The sequence below is a fragment of the Podarcis cretensis genome (assembly GCF_951804945.1).
Source record: "Podarcis cretensis genome assembly, chromosome: 18".
NCBI lineage: Eukaryota > Metazoa > Chordata > Lepidosauria > Squamata > Lacertidae > Podarcis > Podarcis cretensis.
In genome coordinates this window covers 3,339,093-3,361,626 of record NC_137188.1, presented here as the reverse complement: position 1 = coordinate 3,361,626, position 22,534 = coordinate 3,339,093, and the positions used below count along the sequence as shown (strand labels likewise).

The 22,534-nt window shown below is 45.7% G+C and overlaps 1 protein-coding gene across 1 annotated transcript in view; it reads left to right on the top strand.

Moving 5' to 3' along the window:
• The first annotated feature begins 296 nt into the window (after positions 1-296).
• The window catches only part of ZAP70 (zeta chain of T cell receptor associated protein kinase 70), a 30,723-nt gene continuing 8,485 nt past the window's right edge, over positions 297-22,534 (top strand). Inside the window, exons 1-6 of the mRNA XM_079960663.1 lie at positions 297-484; positions 13,617-14,075; positions 15,571-15,731; positions 17,724-17,862; positions 19,655-19,736; positions 22,152-22,192. Of these exons, the coding sequence (XP_079816789.1) occupies positions 13,674-14,075; positions 15,571-15,731; positions 17,724-17,862; positions 19,655-19,736; positions 22,152-22,192 (825 nt within the window). The 5' untranslated portion in view covers positions 297-484; positions 13,617-13,673. The remainder of the gene's footprint in view (positions 485-13,616; positions 14,076-15,570; positions 15,732-17,723; positions 17,863-19,654; positions 19,737-22,151; positions 22,193-22,534) is intronic.

The window sequence follows — 22,534 nt, the reverse complement described above, 5'->3', positions numbered from 1 at the left end:
GGGAATCAAGACCTGCAGGTTTTCCCATAAGAGAGGGGAAAGAGGGAGGAGAGTTATGGCTCTACCGGTCTAATTTCTGCCTGCGGCACAATACTCAGACAGCACAGGAGCTCTCCCTGAGAAAGGAAGTGGCGAATGTGAGTTTTTCAGGCCTAACTTGTGCTCTTTACACCTTCTCAAAACCAAAAGCCTTTCTTCAAAAGCACTTTTTCAACCTTCCTGCTTACGTAGTACGGAAATTGGGTCAAAACTTCAAAGACACCCCCACCTCACCCTGTCGACGTCTGCAGAGCAAACTCAGCCACTTCACTGCCAGAGACCAGACCTCTCTCTCTCTCTCTCTCTCTCGTTCCCTTTACACCCCTAAAAACTATCATTTCGCTTTGGGATGGACATCTGACTCCATTAATTTCCCCTTAAAAAGAGAGAAACAAACAGAAAAGTTAACGGAAGTGTCCATTGTCTTCCCTGCCCTCTGGATCAGGTAAGGATCTTGAGATATTTGATGCACAGATAACCATTTTTCTCCCCATTTGGTGCTGAACTGGCGCTGCTCCACATTGGTAAGAAATTGATACTTCTTTGTGTTGGCATCTGCCCTCTGGAACTCCCTGCCTATTGACATCAACAGAAGTCTAGTGTCCAGATCAAGGGAAGTAAGGGTACCACTCTCTTCTGCCTTGGTCAGGCCACAACTGGAATACCGTGTTCAGTTCTGGGCTAGATGACTCTTGAGGTCCCTTCCAACTCTACAATTATATGCTCAGGGAACAGCTTCTTCACTGTACTCTTTCCTGTGCCTGTTAAATACATTTTCGTTGCCATTTAGACAAGCCTTTCCAGACATGTGGAATCGTAGAGTTGGAAAGAATCACAAGGGAAATGTTGACATATGTTTTAATCGGTTTTCATTTTATCACAGGTTTTATCTTTGGAAAGTTTTAAAGAATTGTTTCCCCCGATGCTTTTAATGGCCTTAATTCTATTGAGAAACACCACTTTGAGATTGTTGTTCTATAGTCAAGTGGTATAGACATTTTATGGAAAAAGCAAACAGGAAAAAAAAGTTGGGGGTTCAAGGTGGGGTTTTAGGGATCGAACCTCAAGGGGGTCCTTGGTTGTTAAAGGTTGGTTAGGGTGGGCTGGCGCTGGGTTTAGATAGACCGGTGGTGTGATTTCGTGTAAGACAGCTTCCTATTTAAATCAGCCACTTATCCAAAACCACAGGACTAGAAACTTCTTCACAGGCAGAAGGTCCTGGGTTCAGTCCCCTGTCTGAAAGTCTGGAGACCCACCTTCAATCACTGCAAATAGTCCTGAGCTTGATTGATCCATAGTCTGACTTGGTATATATTGTTGTTGTTTAGTCGTTTAGTCGTGTCCGCCTCTTTGTGACCCCCTGGACCAGAGCATGCCAGGCACTCCTGTCTTCCACTGCCTCCCGTAGTTTGGTCAAACTCATGCTGGTAGCTTGGAGAACACTATCCAATCATCTCGTCCTCCGTCGTCCCCTTCTCCTTGTGCCCTCCATCTTTCCCAACATCAGGGTCTTTTCCAGGGAGTCTTCTCTTCTCCTGAGGTGGCCAAAGTCTTGGAGCCTCAGCTTCAGGATCTGTCCTTCTAGTGAGCACTCAGGGCTGATTTCCTTCAGAATGGAGAGGTTGGATCTTCTTGCAGTCCATGGGACTCTTGAGAGTCTCCTCCAGCACCATAATTCAAAAGCATCAATTCTTCGGCGATCAGCCTTCCTTATGGTCCAGCTCTCACTTCCATACATCACTACTGGGAAAATATACTACTCGGTATATATAGCCAGAGTTTTTGTTAGGGGGGCAGACCTTTTGTTGAGTGGGGGCAAAACCTCAGTTTGCTATGTATTTTTATTGATTTTTATTGATTGGGGGAGCAGCTGCCCCTCCTTGCCCCCCTTGGCTACACCTATGTGTATGTCCCTATCTAAATCAGAATCATGAGGACCAGAAACTAACTTTAGATTTACAGGGGAGGCCACAGCTCAGTTGCAGGGGAATCTGCTGAAATGCAGCTGCCTACATTCCCAGTCAACCCTGTCAAATGCTTTCTCCAGAACCTCCAGGACTTAGCAAACTCAGTTTTACTTTCAGGGCAAGGCTGGAGCTCCATGGCTACTTTGCCTGCAGAAGGTCCCATGTTCAAGCTGCCAACCAGTGTAAACAATACTGAGCTCGATGGACCAGGGGTCTGACACAGTGCAATGGAGTTTCTTTTTAGAAAATAAAACCAAATGTCCAAAAATTCCACATAAAATTCCAGTGCAAATTTTAAAAGATTTCTTTCATATTGTTGACTTCACATCCCATTTTCTGTTATGTTTTTCTTATTCTCCCCCTTTCCTGCATTCTGTCTTCCCTCTGTTTTAACATAGCCATAACACAATGATATTTAATTATTTCTGTTGTTCATAGTTCGAAACCTGCTTGGAGCAAAATCATTGCAGGCTGTTTTATTTAGCTCCTTTGATTTCAGTAAGTTCCTCTGTGTTTAACTTAGCCAGACACTACTCACAGTCCTATTCAGAGTAGTCCCCGTTGGACTCGCTTTGGCCCATCAATTTCCAATGGGTCTTCTCCGAGCTAAATTTTTTCAGTGTTTGCAGAGGAAGCAGAGTCTTGCGATTGACATCTATACTGTGACTTGGGGTTGATTTCGGTTTCTCTCAAGTTTTCCATCCTTCCAGTTTTCAGTTTGTCATGTTTCCACATCCGTTTGCAAACTTTAATAAAATAATTTTAAAAGCCCTGATGGAAGTTCATCAGCACTTTTGGCTCCCATTGACGGGTTTCTGTGTGGAGTTTCCCTAATATGATGCATCCCCACATGTTATTTTTGCAAATTTGTGCACTATTGGCAACACACATTTCCACCGAGTGTCTGCACATTTTGAGCTGTGCTTCATTTGCGGGGGCTGCATCATTCGAGTTTGAAGGCTTGTGAAATGAAATAATGAAGTTCCTAACCAGCTTCCCGCTGGCTGGCAGACATGAATGCCACATTGGTGGTGAACGCCGGGCCAATGTGATTTAGGGACAAGTATTGACTGAATTATGGTGCTGGAGGAGACTCTTGAGAGTCCCATGGACTGCAAGAAGATCAAACGCATCCATTCTGAAGGAAATCAGCCCTGATTGCTCACTGAAAGGACAGATCGTGAAGCTGAGGCTCCAAGACTTTGGCCACCTCATGAGAAGAGAAGACTCCCTGGAAAAGACCCTGATGTTGGGAAAGATGGAGGGCACAAGGAGAAGGGGGCGACAGAGGACGAGATGGTGGGACAGTGTTCTTGAAGCGACCAGCATGAGTCTGACCAAACTGCGGGAGGCAGTGGAAGACAGAAGTGCCTGGCGTGCTCTGGTCCAGGGAGTGATGAAGAGTCGGACACAACTAAACGGCTAAACAACAACAACAACAAATTGACTGCTTGGTCTTGCGTGCTCAATAGAGTTATAACTTTCTGACTCCCCCCCCCAATACCTGATTTCCTGTGTCATAAAGGGATGAACTTTTGCTTAGAAACACTGAAAAAGGGACTAATTGTGAAAAAAGGTCACCCCGAAAGTTGGAGTCACCATATATGTACTTTGAAAATGGCTTCAAGAACTTGTCACAAAAATTCTTACAAAAAAGCATTGCAGGTGTTGGAGAATCACTGGAATCAGGAGCCATCCGTACACCGGACACCAAGAAATGATCTGTGCGCAGAACACGCGATACAAGTGATGTGGAAATGTTATGATGTTTGCAGCAGAAACAAAATCCAGCTGCAACCTTGATTTATTCTAGGTGATAAGAAGTGATGTACAATGTACAAAACATTGTACAAGTATTAGAAAATTTGCAAGCTCTGTTTTCCCCATATTATAATACATGCTATGCATATTACATAATATGTTAAAAAGGTAAAGGGACCCCTGACCATTAGGTCCAGTCGCGGGCGACTCTGGGGTTGTGGTGCTCATCTCGCTTTATTGGCCGAGGGAGCCGGCGTACAGCTTCCGGGTCATGTGGGCAGCATGACTAAGCCGCTTCTGGCGAACCAGAGCAGCACACGGAAACGCCGTTTACCTTCCCGCCGAAGCGGTACCTATTTATCTACTTGCACTTTGACGTGTTTTCGAACTGTTAGGTGGGCAGGAGCAGGGACTGAGCAACGGGAGCTCACCCCGTTGTGGGGATTTGAACCGCCGACCTTCTGATCAGCAAGTCCTAGGCTCAGTGGTTTAGACCACAGCACCACCCACGTCCCTACATAATATGATATACAGCTACAAATACAAAATTGGATGTATTGATTTTAGGGTGACCTTTTTTTTTCAAAATATTTGGAAATGACAGCTCATTCCTTTGTTTTTGGGCAAAAATTCATAAGGCTGTAAAAAAGTTATAACCCTAATGCTCAACCTGTTTAGAAATGGGTTTTTTTTGTTTTGTCCCCCCCCACCCCGGTAGAAGAGAAAAGGCTCAGGACAGGTAGAGTGGGTGGGATCCAAGCATGCGCACAGTCCCAAAGCAAGACTGTTGGCAAACTTTTCCAACAAACTATTTGGGGGTGGGGGAATTTACCCATTCAACCTATAAAAATAAATTGCCTTTGTTTCTCCCTCTGCCTGAAAAAAGGTTGAGCAATTGTACGTTTCCGAGCACAATTCAAAGTGTTGGTGTTAACCTTTTTGGTCTTGGTGGAAGCCGCTCAGAGTGGCTGGGGAAACCCAGCCAGATGGGTGGCGTACAAATAATAAATAATAATAATAATAATAATAATAATAATAATAATTACTGAAAGCCCTAAACGGCCTCGGTCCAGTATACCTGAAGGAGCGTCTCCACCCCCATTGTTCAGCCCAGACATTCAGCTCCAAGGGCCTTCTGGCGGTTCCCTCACTGTGAGAAGCCACGTTACAGGGAACCAGGCAGAGGGCCTTCTCGGTGGTGGTGCCCGCCCTGTGAAACGCCCTCCCACCAGATGTCAAAGAGAACAACAACTACCAGACTTTTAGAAGACATCTGAAGGCAGCCCTGTGTTGGGAAGCTTTTAATGTTTAATAGACTATTGTATTTTAATATTCTGTTGGAAGCCGCCCAGAGTGGCTGGGAAAACCCAGCCAGATGGGTGGGGTATAAATAAATTATTATTATTATTATTATTATTATTATTATTATTATTATTAAGGACGCAAACATGTGCACAGTGAGCTTTGCTCCGAAAGCAACATCCAAACATTCTCTTGTTTTCCCGAGCCATCTTTTCCAGCAAACTTTCTTATTGTATTTTATATTCTTTTTTGCCAAATAAAAAGTACAAAATGCACAGAGTAAGATAAGATACACAATAATAGGAAAAAGCAATAAATAGTACCCATGTAGAAAACAAAACAGAAAAAACATTGTGTACATTACAAAAAAAAGGTGGAAAATTGTCATATTTAACAATGACCTTAATCTAATGTGGGTATTTATAAATCTGTCCATGGCATGTGGACATCTTTTCCAGCAAACTTTGCAGGGAAGGAAACCTGTAAAAAAAGAAAAAAGACCAAATCAATTTCTCTCCAGAAAAAGGCAGCAGAAAACTTGGGAAATGTTGAGCAGGTGTGACCCAAACATCCACAAAGTGTCTTTTGCCCCCAGAACAACATTCGGGTAAACTTAAGCATTATTTTCCAGGAAACACCAACTTTCTTAATGGTAAAAATTAGTAATAATCTGGCCTGCTTTCAAAAGTGCAAACATATATTCGCAGAGGACCAGGCCACATTTAGCCAACACTTCCTCGAGGCCAAACACATCAGCTGCCTGCTGAGCAGGCAACTGCAGTTTGCTTGCCTCTTCACACCCACCAGCCACAGCGATGTGCAGAAATTTCCAACCACAAACACTCAGTTGCAGGGAGGCTGGATGGCTGTTGTGATGACACGCCTTTTAAAGATAATGTATGCTAATCAGAGACAAACACAGAAGGTTTGGTTTTTTTTACTGGTTTTCCTACCTTCCTCGGTTTCTCCCACTTAGGACCCTCGTACCTACGGGACCGCCTCTCCTGGTATGCCCCGCGGAGGACCTTAAGGTCCACAAATGACAACACTTTTGAGGTCGCAAGTCGCTAGATTGGTCTCAACTAGGGCCAGGGCCTTTTCAGTACTGGCCCCAAATTGGTGGAACGCTCTGTCCCAAGAGACTAGGGCCCTGCGGGACTTGACATCTTTTCGCAGGGCCTACAAGACAGAGCTGTTCTGCCTGGCCTGTGGTTTGGATTCAGTCTGACCCTTATGTTTCCCTTCCCTTACGGTTTTGATTTATGGGCTACTTTTAAAATGAGTCTGCATTTTAAATTGCATTTTAACCTGTATTTTAAATTGGGGTGTGTGTGTTTGTCCCCCCCCCATTAAGTTTCCATTGTAATTTTACTGGTGCAAGCTGCCCTGAGCCCGGCTTTGGCCAGGGAGGGAGGAATAATAATAATAATAATAATAATAATAATAATAATAATAATAATAAGCTCCCCAAAAGGTAAAGTAGTATTAGTAGTAGTAATTTTATTACTTCAGCCCTGCCCATCTAACTGGGTTGTCCACTGTGCTCGGAAACATACTGGGAGCCAGCATAGATCCTTTAGGATGGGTGTTATACAGTCCTGGCGGCCGCTGCCAGTCACCAGTCTGGCTGCTGCCTTCTGGATTAGCTGCAGTTTCCGGGTCACCTTCCAAGGTAACCCCGTGAAGAGAGCATGGCAGTAGTCCAAGCAGGAGATAACCAGAGCATGGACCACTCTGGTGAGACAGTTTGTGGGCAGGGAGGGTCTCAGATGGAGCTGTAGATAGCTGCCTTGGACACAGAATTGACCTGCACCTCCATGGACAGCGGTGAGTCCAAAATGACCCCCAGGCTGCACACCTGGTCCTTCAGGGGCACAGTGACCCTGCACAGGACCAGGATTCCCCCACACCACCTGCCTCATGTGCCCCCAGAAACAGAAATTCTGTCTTGTCAGGTTTCAACCTCAACCCGTTGTCCATAATAATAATAAAAATAATAATAATAATTTATTGTACCCCGCCCATCTGGCTGGGTTTCCCCAGCCACTCTGGGCGGCTTCCAACAAAGATTAGAAATACATTAAAATGTCACACATTAAAAACTTCCCTGAACAGGGCTGCCTTCAGATGTCTTCTAAATGTCAGGTAGTGATTTATCTCTTTGACATCTGGTGGGAGGGCGTTCCACAGGGTGGGCGCCACCACCGAGAAGGCCCTCTGCCTGGTTCCCTGTAGCTTTGCTTCTTGCAATGAGGGAACCGCCAGAAGGCCCTCGGAGCTGGACCTCAGCGTCTGGGCAGAACGATGGGGGTGGAGACGCTCCTTCAGGTATACTGGGCCAAGGCTGTAAACCACTGCAAATCCTGTGTGCCATTGTAATGGATTGTTTGAAGTCATTTCTGCAACAGGGAAATAAAATTTTAGCCTCCCCATTCCCCACCCTGACTTGTCCCGTATTTTGCCCGACCAAAGGGGGTGACGAGGGTCATCTAGTCCAACCCTCTGCAATGCGGGAATCTTTTGCCCATTGTGGGGGTCGAAGCCACAGCCCCGCCAACTGCTGTGTCCCGGAAGGCTTGAGAGCAGCCTGGTGTCAGAGGCTTCATTTCGTAGCTACATTTGCACAGCAAGCCCCTGGCACAAAAACACAGAGCGACCATCTGCCTGCTCTTAAGTCACGCCTCTTGACGGCTGAGCTTCCTGCCGCAACTTCCTTCCTCCCGAATGACATACGAGCGCCTTCTGATTCTTCAAGAGTCTCCCAGTATCAGAAGAGGAGTGTGAACACATGGATGCCATAAATTGCAAAATCTATCAAGCATGTAGAAGAGAGACTCCCCAGAGGGAACCTTTCCCAGTGTTTGGGACCTTTTAGCTTAGAGAAAAGGCGAAGAAGAAGAGACATGATGCTAGGAATGTATGAAATTAGTCATAACATGGAGAAAAAAAGCAGAGACATCACCTTGCCGACAAAGGTCCGTATAGTTCAAGCTATGGTTTTCCCAGTCGTGATGTATGGAAGTGAGAGCTGGACCATAAAGAAGGCTGATCGCCAAAGAATTGATGCTTTTGAATTGTGGTGCTGGAGGAGACTCTTGAGAGTCCCATAGACTGCAAGAAGATCAAACATATTCATTCTGAAGGAAATCAGCCCTGAGTGCTCACTGGAAAGACAGATCCTGAAGCTGAGGCTCCAATACTTTGGCCACCTCATGAGAAGAGAAGACCCCCTGGAAAAGACCCTGATGTTGGGAAAGATGGAGGGCGCAAGGAGAAGGGGACGACGGAGGACGAGATGGTGGGACAGTGTTCTCGAAGCTACCAGCATGAGTTTGACCCAACTGCGGGAGGCAGTGGAAGACAGGAGTGCCTGGCGTGCTCTGGTCCAGGGGGTCACGAAGAGGCGGACACGACTAAACAACAACAACAACAATGGAGAAAGCGGATAGGGAAAAGTTGTCCTCCCTCTCTCCCCACGCTAGAACTGAAGTTTGGAAGATTCAGGACAGACCGAAGAAAGGACCTTTTTGTGCAGTTAGACTTCCCAAGAAGATAAAACAATAAAATTACCCAGTCACCATTCCGGCAGCTGCATTTTGGATTAGTTGTAGTTTCCAAGGTGTTATGTATTCAGTGGTCTGTGTTTGCCTGAGCTTGAGTCTGGACTAAGGATTGTAAGCTGTTGTGTTCTGATTCAATGCATGATGTCCAATCACATAGCATTTCGGGATTTGGACCTCTGCCATTGGCCCTTGAACTCTGAGTCGTGATTTGCAGCTTGGAAGTTTAGACAGCCAATCACGTTGGAGGTGGGAGTGGCCCAGGCTTTCAGGAATGTATATAAGCAGTTGCTTTGCCCGTTTCCCAGTTATGTAGTTCAATAAAGGTTCTTGCTGTTATCGCTGTGTCTTGCCTCGTGGGAACCCACCTACACTTCAAAAGTCACCTTCAAAGGTAGCTCCACTGAGAGCTCATGACAGTAGTCCAAGCTGGAGATAACCAGAGCATGGACCACTCTGGCGAGACAGGGCGCAGGCAAGGAGGATCTCAGATGGAGCTGGTAGGTAGCCGCCCTGGACGCAGAATTGGCCTGCGCCTCCATGGACAGATGTGAGTCCAAAATGACCCTAATACAGTGGTGCCCCGCAAGACGAACGCCTCGCAAGACGGAAAACCCGCTAGACGGTTTTCCGTTTTGGAGGCGCTTCACAAAACAAAACAAATTCCCCTATGGGCTTCCTTCGCAAGACGAAAGCCCATAGGGAAATCTCCGGGACAGTGGGGAAGCGCAGCGCGTCTTCCCCACTGTCCTCGGACCTCCTCCGAAGGCTGGCGGTGGGGCGGAGAGACCTCCTCCCGCCGCCAGCCTTGGGATGGCTGTCCTGAAGACTTGCGGTGGGAGGAGGGTTTTCCTTCCCACCGCCAACTTTCAGAATGCTGTTCTGAATGTTGGCGTGGGGAGGAAAAACCCTCCTCCCACCGCAAGCCCCGGGAACAGAGGAGAAGCGCTGCGCGCCTTCCCCTCTGTTCCCGTACCTGTCCTGAAGGCTTGCGGTGGGGAGAAAAGCCCTTCTCCGCACCGCCAGCCTGGCAAGCGGTCTCCATAGGAACGCATTAATTGATTTTCAGTGCATTCCTATGGGAAACCGTGCTTCGCAAGACGAAAAACTCGCAAGAAGAAAAAACTTGCGGAACGAATTAATTTCGTCTTGCGAGGCACCACTGTAATAATAACAAATGCTAGAATAAGCTAGGATTCTTTATGCACAAAAATGGAAGGAAGAAGAAGTCCCCACCAAAGAAGACATAAAATGATTCACTACGTGGAATTGGCAAAGCCAAAAGCAAAAATGGAAGCCTTTTTCAGAATACAGTGGTACCTCGGTTTAATAATTTAATTCGTTCTGCAGGTCCATTCTTAGCCTGAAACTGTTCTTAACCTGAAGCACCACTTTAGCTAATGGAGCCTCCCACTTCCACTGCGCGATTTCTGTTCTCATCCTGAAGCAAAGTTCTTAACCTGAAGCACTATTTCTGGATTAGTGGAGTATGTAACCTGAAGCGTATGTAACCTGAAGCGTATGTAACCCGAGGTACCACTGTATTTAAATAAATGTTATATTATGATGAATTCACAAGCAGGATTTGAATTACAGTGGTACCTTGGGCTACATACGCTTCAGGTTACAGACTCCGCTAACCCAGAAATAGTACCTCGGGTTAAGAACTTTACCTGAAGATGAGAACAGAAATCGCGCGGCGGCAGCGGGAGACCCCATTAGCTAAAGTGGTGCTTCAGGTTAAGATCAGTTTCAGGTTAAGAACGGACCTCCGGAACGAATTAAGTTCTTAACCCGAGATACCACTGTACGGGCGACAGAAGGAATTAGAGAATATTGTATGACTGTAAAGTTATAAGAGAGAGAAGACAGGGTGCAGCAAAAGGGAGAAATGAAAAACATCATGGAAAATGGGGTGTGAAGTTGCCAAAGCAAAAGAAAAATCTACAATGCATTGGAATGGGTATGTGAATTTTTGAGAAATTTAATTTAAATTTTTTTAAAGGATATTGGTTTTTTCTTTTTTTCTTTTAAAGATGGCTCTAGTCCTCATGAATTCTATTTAGGCACCTGCCTCAGTGCGGTCTACACTGACTTGGCAGACTTGGGTCTCCAGGAGGGGAAGTCAAAAAACCCAAGAAAAATGTTTTGGAGGGCATAGAGTTTGTGGCTGCCACTTCTATTGCAAGTGTCATAGAATCATAGAGTTGGAAGAGACCACAAGGGCCATGGAGTCCAACCCCCTGCCAAGCAGGAAACACCATCAGAGCACTCCTGACATATGGTTGTCAAGCCTCTGCTTAAAGACCTCCAAAGAAGGAGACTCCACCACACTCCTAGGCAGCAAATTCCACTGTCAAACAGCTCTTACTGTCAGGAAGTTCTTCCTAATGTTTAGGTGGAATCTTCTTTCTTGTAGTTTGGAGCCATTGCTCCGTGTCCGCTTCTCTGGAGCAGCAGAAAACAACCTTTCTCCCTCCTCTATGTGACATCCTTTTATATATTTGAACATGGCTATCATATCACCCTATCATGCCAGGGACGCAGGTGGCGCTGTGGGTTAAAGCCTCAGCGCCTAGGGCTTGCCGATCGAAAGGTCGGCGGTTCGAATCCCTGCGGCGGGGTGCGCTCCCGCTGCTCGGTCCCAGCGCCTGCCAACCTAGCAGTTCGAAAGCACCTCCGGGTGCAAGTAGATAAATAGGGACCGCTTACCAGCGGGAAGGTAAACAGTGTTTCCGTGTGCGGCTCTGGCTCGCCAGAGCAGCGATGTCACGCTGGCCACGTGACCCGGAAGTGTCTCCGGACAGCGCTGGCCCTTGGCCTCTTGAGTGAGATGGGCGCACAACCCCAGAGTCTGTCAAGACTGGCCCGTACGGGCAGGGGTACCTTTACCTTTACCTTATCATATCACCCCTTAACCTCCTCTTCTCCAGGCTAAACATGCCCAGCTCCCTTAGCCATTCCTCATAAGGCATCGTTTCCAGGCCTTGGACCATTTTGGTTGCCCTCCTCTGGACACATTCCAGTTTGTCAGTGTCCTTCTTGAACTGTGGTGCCCAGAACTGGACACAGTACTTGATGTCAATGGAAGACGTAACCCATGTACTCCTTGAATGCCCTTTTTATAACGATCTTAGAAACAATTGCGTCCGCCCATCGTGAAGATCGCAGAAGGCAAGCTCATCTCTTGCAAAGACCTTTTTTCCCTGTTTGACGTAGAGAAGCCTATCTCTTTTATAACATCCACATTTCTCACTAAGGCCCTACAAATTTGTGTAATGAAAAGGGGGTATGGGAAATGATTTATCCTCTAAAGCTCAGGGAGCAAAAATGTAAACCACGGTTAGCAGCAGAATTCTTCTTCTTATTATTTTTTACGTGTGAAGTGGCTGTTTGGTAGAACACAATAAACCGAACTAAGCTGCACTGAACTGCGTGTGTAATTTTATTGTTGTTGAAATTTAATAAAATTTTCATTAAATTAAATTTAATAAATTTGATTATATATTTAAGGAATATATAAGATTATATTGTAAAAACAATACCATCTTAGCAGAACTTGAATGATACTTGTGAACAAAAATGAATGAAGCGAATACTTTAGTGGATTGTATGAAAAAGGATGTAAAGTAAAGCTGCGCGACAAAACCATGACAACTGAAACAGTATAATGAGAACGATTGGAAGAAATTTTCATTTGATAGACATGATTTTGTATAAATTTTTGGTCCCCCTCTTTTCTTCTTTTCTTTTTTGCCTTTTTAAATTTTTTCTTACTTTTATGTCTTGATGTTTTCTTCTTTTTGTATTGAACTTTTCTATACTTACCTTCGTTGTAAGTTTGTATTTTAAACCAATAAAGATTTACCATAAAAAAAGAAATTTAATAAAACACAATACAGTGGTACCTCTGGATGTGAACGGGATCCGTTCCGGAGCCCCGTTTGCATCCTGAAGCGAAGAAAACCCACGTCTGCGCGGGTCGCGATTCGCCGCTTCCGTGCATGCGTGTGACGTCATTTTGAGCATCTGCACATGCGCAAGTGGTGAAACCCGGAAGTAACACGCTCCGTTACTTCCGGGTCGCCGCTGAGTGTAACCTGAAAACGCTTAACATGAAGCACATTTAACCCGAGGTATGACTGTACGCAATAGTAATAAAATATATATATCCTTTATTAGGCATAGCAAATCACACATTATCAGACACCGTATAACAAATTGTGCAAAATACATAACAAGGTTTGTACCAGTCAGATCTTTAACTCCAGAGAAAATTTGCATAAATAATACAACACAACACCACTGCATCACCGATCAATTAAGAACCACTAAATCTCTTTATAACGGCCCAGTCTTTCTACATGGACAGCACTCAAAAATTCAGCCACTATTAAAGTAATTTAATCACTCCTGTCCGAGAGCAGGTCCTGAACCGTTGGTGGCATAGAATTGAGCCTGTTGAGTTGTAAGGCCTCTAATAATTGCCTTCTGGCATAAATGCCAAAATCACAAGAAAAGAAAATATGCTCCAAAGTATCAGGTTCCTGGGACACGGGTGGCGCTGTGGGTTAAACCACATAGCCTAGGACTTGCCAATCAGAAGGTCGGCAGTTCAAATCCCCATGATGGGGAGAGCTCCCATTGTTCGGTCCCTGCTCCTGCCCACCTAGCAGTTTGAAAGCACGTCAAAGTGCAAGTAGATAAATAGGTACCAGTCCGACGGGAAGGTAAACGGCGTTTGGTTCACCAGAAGTGGCTTAGTCATGCTGGCCACATGACACGGAAGCTGTACGCTGGCTCCCTCAGCCAATAAAGCGAGATGAGCGCCGCAACCCCAGGTCACGACTGGACCTAATGGTCAGGGGTCCCTTTACCTTTATCAGATTCCTGTTTACTACATTTGCAGAGACGCGCTGATTCTGGGAGAGCTAAATATCTTCCTCTTAAATAGAAATAATAATGCCTGCCTGCTCCTGTTTCCCAGGTGTTCCCCTGAGCATCCTATGACCACTGCTTGGGCAGCCCCAGGACCTGTCGCGCGATGCCCAACCCGGCTGCCCACCTGCCCTTTTACTATGGCAGCATCTCCCGCTCGGACGCCGAAGAGCATCTCAAGCTGGGCGGGATGATGGACGGCCTCTTCCTGCTCCGCCAGTGCCTTCGCAGCCTGGGGGGCTATGTGCTGTCGGTCACCCACAACCTCCGGTTCCACCACTACCCCATCGAGCGGTTGATGAACGGCACCTTTGCCATCGCGGGCGGCAAGGCGCACTGCGGCCCCGAGGAGCTCTGCGAGTTCTACTCCAAGGACGCTGACGGGCTCTGCTGCCCGCTGAAGAGGCCATGCAACCGTCCCGGCGGCCTCGAACCCCAGCCGGGCATTTTCGACTCCATCCGAGAGAATATGGTGCGGGAATATATCCGGCAGACGTGGCAGCTGGAGGTACGGGCAGGATCGGGGCCCTTCCTGTGGTTGGGGGGCAGCAGGGGGGAAACATTGCGGCCAGTGGAATATGTAGCAGCACCCAAGATTAAGAGCAAAATGTCAAAAGTTGATTTTTATTCATTTTCAAATTCATAACACATCCAAATCGAATTAAAAGTGATTTAAAACACACACCCCTCAAAAAAACACCAACTGATTTCCCACTTTCTCAGGTATATTCCAATTAATCCCCTTTTAGATGCTGCTTATTTTACAGATTTATTTCTGCTTCACATCCAAAATTCGCGTCCCTCAGCTGTCCCTTTACAGACTCCTGCATACAGATTAGACACAATTACATCAAATAAAAACAAGTGAGCGGTTATAGTAATTTAAACATTTCGTTTTTCTTTCCAACTTGCGTGTAGGTTCATTCTCTTATCCCTGATAGTTGTCAGCCACTGCCTGTTTGCGCAAACCCTTTTCCTTTCCATAGGCAAACCAGATTATCTCCTTTCAACGTTCAGTCTTCATTATTGAGTTAAAGGTAAAGGTAAAGGGACCCCTGACCGTTAAATCCAGTCGCAGACGACTCTGGGGTTGCGGCGCTCATCTTGCTTTATTGGCCGAGGGAGCCGGTGTACAGCTTCCATGTGGCCAGCATGACTAAGCCGCTTCTGGTGAACCAGAGCAGCGCATGGAAATGCTGTTTACCTTCCCGCCGGAGCGGTACCTATTTATCTACTTGCACTTTGATGTGCTTTCAAACTGCTAGGTGGGCAGGAGCAGGGACCGAGCAACGGGAGCTCACCCTGTTGCGGGGATTCGAACCGCCGACCTTCTGATCGGCAAGTCCTAGGCTCTGTGGACCACAGCGCCACCCGCGTCCCATGAGTTACAGCCTCTCGAATCCGTTATTTGCATTCCATTTGGAGATAAAGCTTTTACAACGCCCTTCGTTTCCTATTGGAGGGTATCACAAAGCAGGACTGGGAGATATCTGGTTTCCAACGTCATGATATATCACCAGCTACACATCGCGATATACTGATATATCATGATGTCTGAAATAAGGATGGAGCTGTGTAGAGGCGTTAGCTGGCTTCACAGTTTTCCCCGCATCAATATTTTTGCATGGCCCAAGTATACACACACACACACACACACCATGATTAGCAGCATATTGCCAGGTCAAAAATTATGAAACTCTACAATTCTATGCCACTAGATATTCATTTACATTTCCAGCACCCCCTTTCCTTTGAGTACCCCCCCAGGTAATCCCACTGCCCTCCAGGAGACCATACCAGAAGTTTAGAACAATGTAGAATTACAAAAAGCAGTTCCTTCCATCTCCAACATCCAGGCATTGAGTGCTGCTCTTATGTAGGAACCAACTGGGGTTAAATGGGAGGCTGATCATTTCCCCCACCAGGCACAGCTTGTCTCAGAAGTTTAAATAATGCCCAGAAAGGCAATAGAGTCTCTGTTCTCTCCTCTTCCTTCTCTGTAGGGGGACACCCTCGAACAGGCCATCATCAGCCAGGCCCCCCAGGTGGAGAAGCTTCTGGCCACCACCGCCCACGAGAAGATGCCCTGGTACCACGGCCCCATCACTCGAGCGCAAGCGGAAAGCAGACTCTACTCAGGCTCACAGCCTGATGGGAAATTCTTGTAAGCACGTTATCAGGGCAAAGCTTCTTGTCTGTTGTCTTCTTCTTCTTCTTCTTCTTCTTCTTCTTCTTCTTCTTCTTCTTCTTTCAAATCATTTTTATTGATTTTCCAAATTTTAACAAATCAAAACACATTCAATACAATCTTCCCCCAAAATGGCTTCCTGCACTCTGCGTCCATAATTTCCTTCCGTTGCTGCATTGTTTTTCCAACCTGCCTGTCGTCTTTCTGTGTTGCTGCCATTATGCAGTTGGGGCCCCCACCTGCCTCGCTTTGCAGATCTGGGGCATCTATCAACCAGGGCGAAGGAGTTGGAATAGCCGAGTCCAGGAACCTCCGTCCTAATGTCCCACAAGAGGCGTGAGGAGCCCTCAGTCTCCTCATTTGGCCATTTGAGCCAAGCCCACCTCCCTTTAAGGATGCCACTTACATTCCGACCCAGCGTTGCCACTGTTGGCTCTGCTGCAGTTCAATTTCTGCCCAGTACTAACAGACCCTCCAAGTGTCCCTATTTTCCAAGGACAGACCCAGATTTACAAAAGCTGTCCTAGTTTCTGATTTGATCCCAGAATTTCCCACTTTTCCTTAAAGGTAAAGGTAAAGGGACCCCTGACCATTAGGTCCAGTCGTGGCCGACTCTGGGGTTGCGGCACTCATCTTGCTTTATTGGCCGAGGGAGCCGGCGTACAGCTTCCAGGTCATGTGGCCAGCATGACTAAGCCACTTCTGGAGAACCAGAGCAGCGCACGGAAACGCCATTTACCTTCCCGCCGGAGTGGTACCTATTTATCTACTTGCACTTTGACGTGCTTTCAAACTGCTAAGTGGGCAGGAGCTGGGACCGAGCAACGGGAGCTCACCCCGTCACGGGGATTCGAACCGCCGACCTTCTGATCGGCAAGCCTAAGAGGTTCAGTGGTTTAGACCACAGCGCCACCTGCATCCCCCGCTTTTCCTTAGGACATCCCTATTTTCATTGCAGAAATGTTGGAGGGTATGGTTAGTTATAAGACCCGCAAGCCAAGGAGATAAGTAACTAGACAACTGCTAGAATACATCTGAAGGCAGCCCTGGATAGAGAAGCTTTTTCATGTTCAATGTTTTATTATGTTTTTATATATGTTGGAAGCTACCCAGAGTTTGCTTTGCTTTCAGAACTGCCTATGGCTCTTGTTAATTGCTACGTGTAACTAATGGAGCCAATTGGGTTGGACTAAATGACCCTTAAGGGACGCGGGTGGCGCTGTGGGTTAAACCACAGAGCCTAGGGCTTGCCGATCAGAAGGTTGGCGTTTCGGATCCTCACCACGGGGTGAGCTCCCGTTGCTCGGTCCCTGCTCCTGCCAACCTAGCAGTTTGGAAGCACGTCAAAGTGCAAATAGATAAATAGGTACCGCTCTGGCGGGAAGGTAAACGGCGTTTCCGTGTGCTGCTCTGGTTTGCCAGAAGCGGCTTAGTTATGCTGGCCACATGACCTGGAAAAACTGTCTGTGGACAAACGCTGGCTCCCTTGGCCAGTAAAGCGAGATGAGCGCCACAACCCCAGAGTCGTCCACGACTGGAATTAACTGTCAGGTGTCCCTTTACCTTTAAATGAGCCTTGGATTCCCTCCCAACTCTACAATTCTATGATTTTGTTTGTTGCCAGGTAGCCACAGGGTTTAAATTAAACCTGGTTTGCCTCAAAAGGCAAACTTCCCTGGTTCATACTTTCTGAAACCATATGCAGAATGGAAAGGAGCCATCCCTCGCAATCAGCACTTCTCTGAATTTTGCAATGGCGTCCCACAACCTGGCCATAAAAAGACACATTCATGCAAATATCATACAAAATTGCATTATCTCAGGGGACCTTGCTTTGGAAAGGGAAGCTGAGATTGGAAGAATGAGAAACAGAAAATGGACGCATTCGCCAGCCCCTTGGATAAAAATCAGGTGCCCCTTAGTAGGAACAGAGCTGATTCTGACAACTTCCATGCCATTTCCCTCCAGGCTGAGAGAGAAAAAGGAGAAGGGCTCTTACGCTCTGTCCCTTGTCTACGGAAAGACCGTTTATCACTACCGGATCGGACAGGACAAAGCAGGAAAATATTCGGTGGAAGACGGAACCAAGTTTGATACGCTGTGGCAGGTGGGTTGTGTGAGTGCGTGGGGCTGGAGACCCTCCTCCTTCTGGGATTGCCTGCATTGCAATGAAGAGAAGAGAATCTTCAAATTGTAGAGTTGGAAGGGACCCTGAGGGTCATCTAGTCCAACCCCCTACAATAGGGTTGTTGTTTATTTAGGCAAGATGGCACTGCCACCCAAGAAGGTGTCAGCAAACATGGGCAAACCGCAAGGTTTGCAGGGGTACAACTTTTTTGGGGGGGTAGACACCTAAAGGGAGGGGGAGCCCCCAAAGCAGACCCATTAGCCAATGGCCATAGCGACAGTAAAACATTACAGTATATGCAGAAAAGGAAATTTGATATAAGAGCACAATTTAAAGTCCTGAATCAGTAGTCAGTTAGTGGCCCTTATTCTGATGGCCCCTGCTATGAACCTAGCCACCTTTGCTGTTATCTGCTCATTTTGATCTGATAGAAGAAAGGACATTGTGGCAGTGGTTGAGCGCCCTGGGATGGTTAGTACAAGTGGAGTGATGATCTCGTTCCTCAGGTCTTTGTAGAGAGTACAAGACAGGAGGACGTGTGCCACTGTTTCGGTGCTACCGTCTCCACGGGGGCAAAGACGTTTCTCAGGCGGGATCTTTTGGAATCGACCCTTGAGTACCGCAGACGGCAAAACACCCAGTCTTGCAAGTGTAAAAGCACGTCTGTGTTTTGGGATAATAAGTCTGTGCAGATATGGGGCCAGAGAATCAAAATGGAGAGGTGGAAACTGAACATACCAAGGGCAGAATTTCCTTATAGTGGCCAGGTTGTTCCGATGCTCAACATCTTTTAGACGTTGACCAGTTAGACTGTTTGCTTTAGTGGGGCCCACAGTGAGTAGGTGTTGTGGGGATAAGCCACAAGAGGGAAGTTTTTGATAGATGGTTTTAAGCCAGGCATTTGGACTGAGTATGTGTGGCAGCCGTCGAGGGAGACAAACAGAAAACCAGATGGGCAGCGGAACCCAGTGGAGTGTCATGGAAGTGGACCATTAATTGCAGCTTCCACTCATCAGCATGACTAATAGCCGTGTAGAGACTGGGGGGGGGGGGACAGCAACAAGACTGAATAGAGCTAGTGGAAGTTTTCTTGATGGCTCTGCGGATTGGTGGGGTTTTAGAGGCACGTCAGTGACATGGCAGGGGTATCAGCCAAGCATCAATCACCATGCGGCCCTCCAGAGGACTCTGTGTGGACCTTGGAAACCTCCCCAGGACATACCCCTCCCCGGCTTTGCTTTGCCACTTCCATCTAGTATTATATTTTATTGAAATAATTTCGATTGTATATAAATACAGAGGGGGGAAAGTGAGGGGTGTGTATATTCCTAGCTAGGAGTGAATGGAGGACAGTGGGGTGTTGTGTGTTAATTTCCTAAAATTATATTCTGCTCGGTTGTGCAAATAAAACCTCAAAGCAGTCTGAGCGTGGGAGGAAATTATCCTGCTGTACTCAGGTATAGCCTGTGGCTCTGTGGCCCTGCCCACTTTTCCCAATGCTGGCAGGTGGCCCCTAGGAGGCTGCCAAGAAAGGAATCTGGCCCTTGCATTCATGAAATCTGCTGTCGTTGTGGAGGAACCCTTCCCCTGGACCATCCCTAGCTGAGCTTATGATTTCGCCTCCTATATTTCGTCTTGCGATCTCCAAGGAGATATTGGGATTCAAGCAAAAGGAGAATGTGGAATAGGCAAAGTTGAGCCCTTTAAAAATATATAAAAAATAAAATATTCTCTCTCTTTTTCTGGGCTTCTCCTCCCTTCCCAATTGCAGCTCGTGGAATATCTCAAACTGAAACCGGATGGCCTGATCTATTATTTGAGGGAAAGCACACCGAATCCCGATATGCCACCAGGTGAGACCCCAATATTTGCCACATGGGAAATATTAGAACTACTTTCAGGTGCAATTCAAGAGTTGCTGGGTTTTTGTGTTTTGTTTTTTTACATTTAGTGGACTTTGTTAAATAGGGCCTAGTTTCTTTAAAAAACCTATATGAATTTTTCATTTATTTATTTTTCAAGTTTTGATTTTATTGGGTAAATTCAAAAAGTGACATATCATAGAATTTACATTGAATATTGAAAAGACCAGAGGTCACAAAAAAACAATACAAAAGCAGTAATAATTTTCCATTTTGATAAAATATTGATCATCTTCTGTTCTGTTATTCTACATCTGTATGCAGATGTACATGACATCCCGCCTGCACCCAATGTATATACCTTTTTAGAACAATGATGGTACTAAAATAAATTTCATATTTCAATAAAGTTCTTCATATACCTAAAGTCTTTTTTTAAAAAACTAAACCTTACGTCTTGTTTTATTTCCCACATAATATTATATTATTTACACAGAAATCATTCAAACGCTACCATAGCCACCACACCGTGATTGTAATTCTGTAAATATTTTTTAAACATGTCCCATTTTGGAGTATAGCATTGATTGAAATTGCCTCTCCTTCTGTTCGTCAATTGTGCCATCTCAGCATATTCTAGGATTTTATTTAACCACTCTGATTTAGATGGTACCTTATCCCCCTTCCAATTCATTGCAATCAGGGTCCTTGAGGCCGCAGCGGCATACAGAAATATTTCCTTTAGGCTTTTTGATATTTCTTTGTCTAGAATGCCAAGAAGGAAGGCCTCCGGTTTCTTTGGAAAGGATACTTTCAAACTTTTTTTCCCCCAGTTCGTCATATATGATATTCCAGAATTCTTTAATTTTTTTACAGAGCCACCACATGTGTTTTGAGTTTTTCAAATTTTACAAGCATCAATTAAAAAGCAAAGGAAAACAATACCCATATCCAATTCTTACTTGTAACCAGGGCTGTCTAGAGTTGTTCCCCCCCCAATAATATTTATTATTTTTTCAGTAAATAAACATAGTAAAAAAGGAAAAGATTAACAATAATAAAAATATACAAAAAATAAAAGAAAAAGAAAGAAAAAGAAAAGAAAAAGAAGAAAAAGTGCATACAACTTATTACCACTTAATTAATTAAAATTAAGTACCATCCATCTTCATAAACATAGTATATTACTTCCTCAAATCTCTTCCTTCTGAATTTCTTAGTAATTATATGTAGCAGTTTCCAATATCTGTTTCAAAAGACCATATCACAGTCCTAATCATTTTACATAACTTTTCTTATCGTACATTTTCTTATTTATAAATTTAATTCTATTTTTATCCTAGGCCTAATTGTTTCTTTCAAGTGATTACATATCTTTAATATTACAATATTTATTCAAGTAGTCTTTAAATTTCTTCCAGTCTTCTTGATGTTCCTCTTCTTTCTGGTTGTGGATTCTCCCGGTGAGATCAGCCAGCTCCATAAATTCCATCATCTTCAATCTGGTTTCTCTTCAGATCGTATAAATCTTTCGCCTTTTACTTTCCCAGAGTTTTCGACCTTTTTTAGGGCTGGAGGAGGCGGGCGGCGGCTGGAGGGCGGCTCCTCCAGCGGGGAAGAGATGGAGGCTGGACGCGGCACCTCCTGGCTCAGCTGGCCACTTCGTGCCACGGTGGCCACAGCAGGTAGCACACCGAGCAAGCGGGCCTGCGCCGAGTGAGCGAGGGTGCATGCGCTCCTCCCGCTGAGCGTCGGCTCGGTTTTTTCCCTTTTAGCCTTCTGGCGCCCTGCACAATTTGGCGCTTGCAGGAGCAGTGAATGCACCCTCGCTCACTCAGCGCACTTGTTCGGTGTTCCCCAGACTCTCGCCTGGCGCCCTCCAGAACTTGGCGCCCTGGCACCCTGCGCCACTAGCCTCTATGGGTAAGACAGGCCTGCTTGTAACTAGCCTTTATTGGCATAAGTTAAAACAGTAAAATCCTACAAAGTCATCCAAATACACTGATAATCCAAACACATACAATATATAAAAGACTAGATAATTCAATTTTTTTACTAAATCCTTATTTCCCATTTTTGACTACAAGTTTTACTACTGAGTTTAGTTTCCCCCCAATAGTTTTTCCGATAGATACTCTCCCCATTCTTTATTGAAAGTTACTTCTCCCTGGTTTCTAATTCTTCCCGTACGTTTTGCCATTTCGGCATAGTCCATTAATTTTATCTGCCACTCTTTCTTGGTTGGGACTGTATCTTCTTTCCACCTAGTTCCTTCCAAGCAAGGTTCATGAGGTCTGGAAGCTTGGCTTTGTTTGTTTGTTTGTGCATGGGAGAGCTAGAAGGACCATCGCTCAGGCTTGTCATTTGCAGATGTCACCTAAGCAAACTCTTTCCTCCTGTTTCCAGAAACCGCGACGCCTGCCCCACCGTCTCACTCGCCTGCGTTTGTAAGTATCTTCTTTTTTGCTTCCTCTCAAATTGTCACAGTCAGGTACCGCCTTTCAGGGTCGGTTTAAGGACCGGGGAACACACATGTCCTGGGTGAGAGATCAGCTGTGGCTTCCATCAGCGGCCAGGGAAATCCCATTGAACCGATCTCTGCACGGAAGCGAATCCTGCGTCTGCAAGGGGTGGAGTAGATGGCCCCATGGGTCCCTTCCAACTCTGCAATTCTATGATTCTATTTTTTTTTAATAAGCATTTTCAAAAACCACACAAAAACAAAAATTAAAGAAAAAATAACAGAAATACAAAAATCCAAAACTTAAAAAACGATTAAAAAAAACACA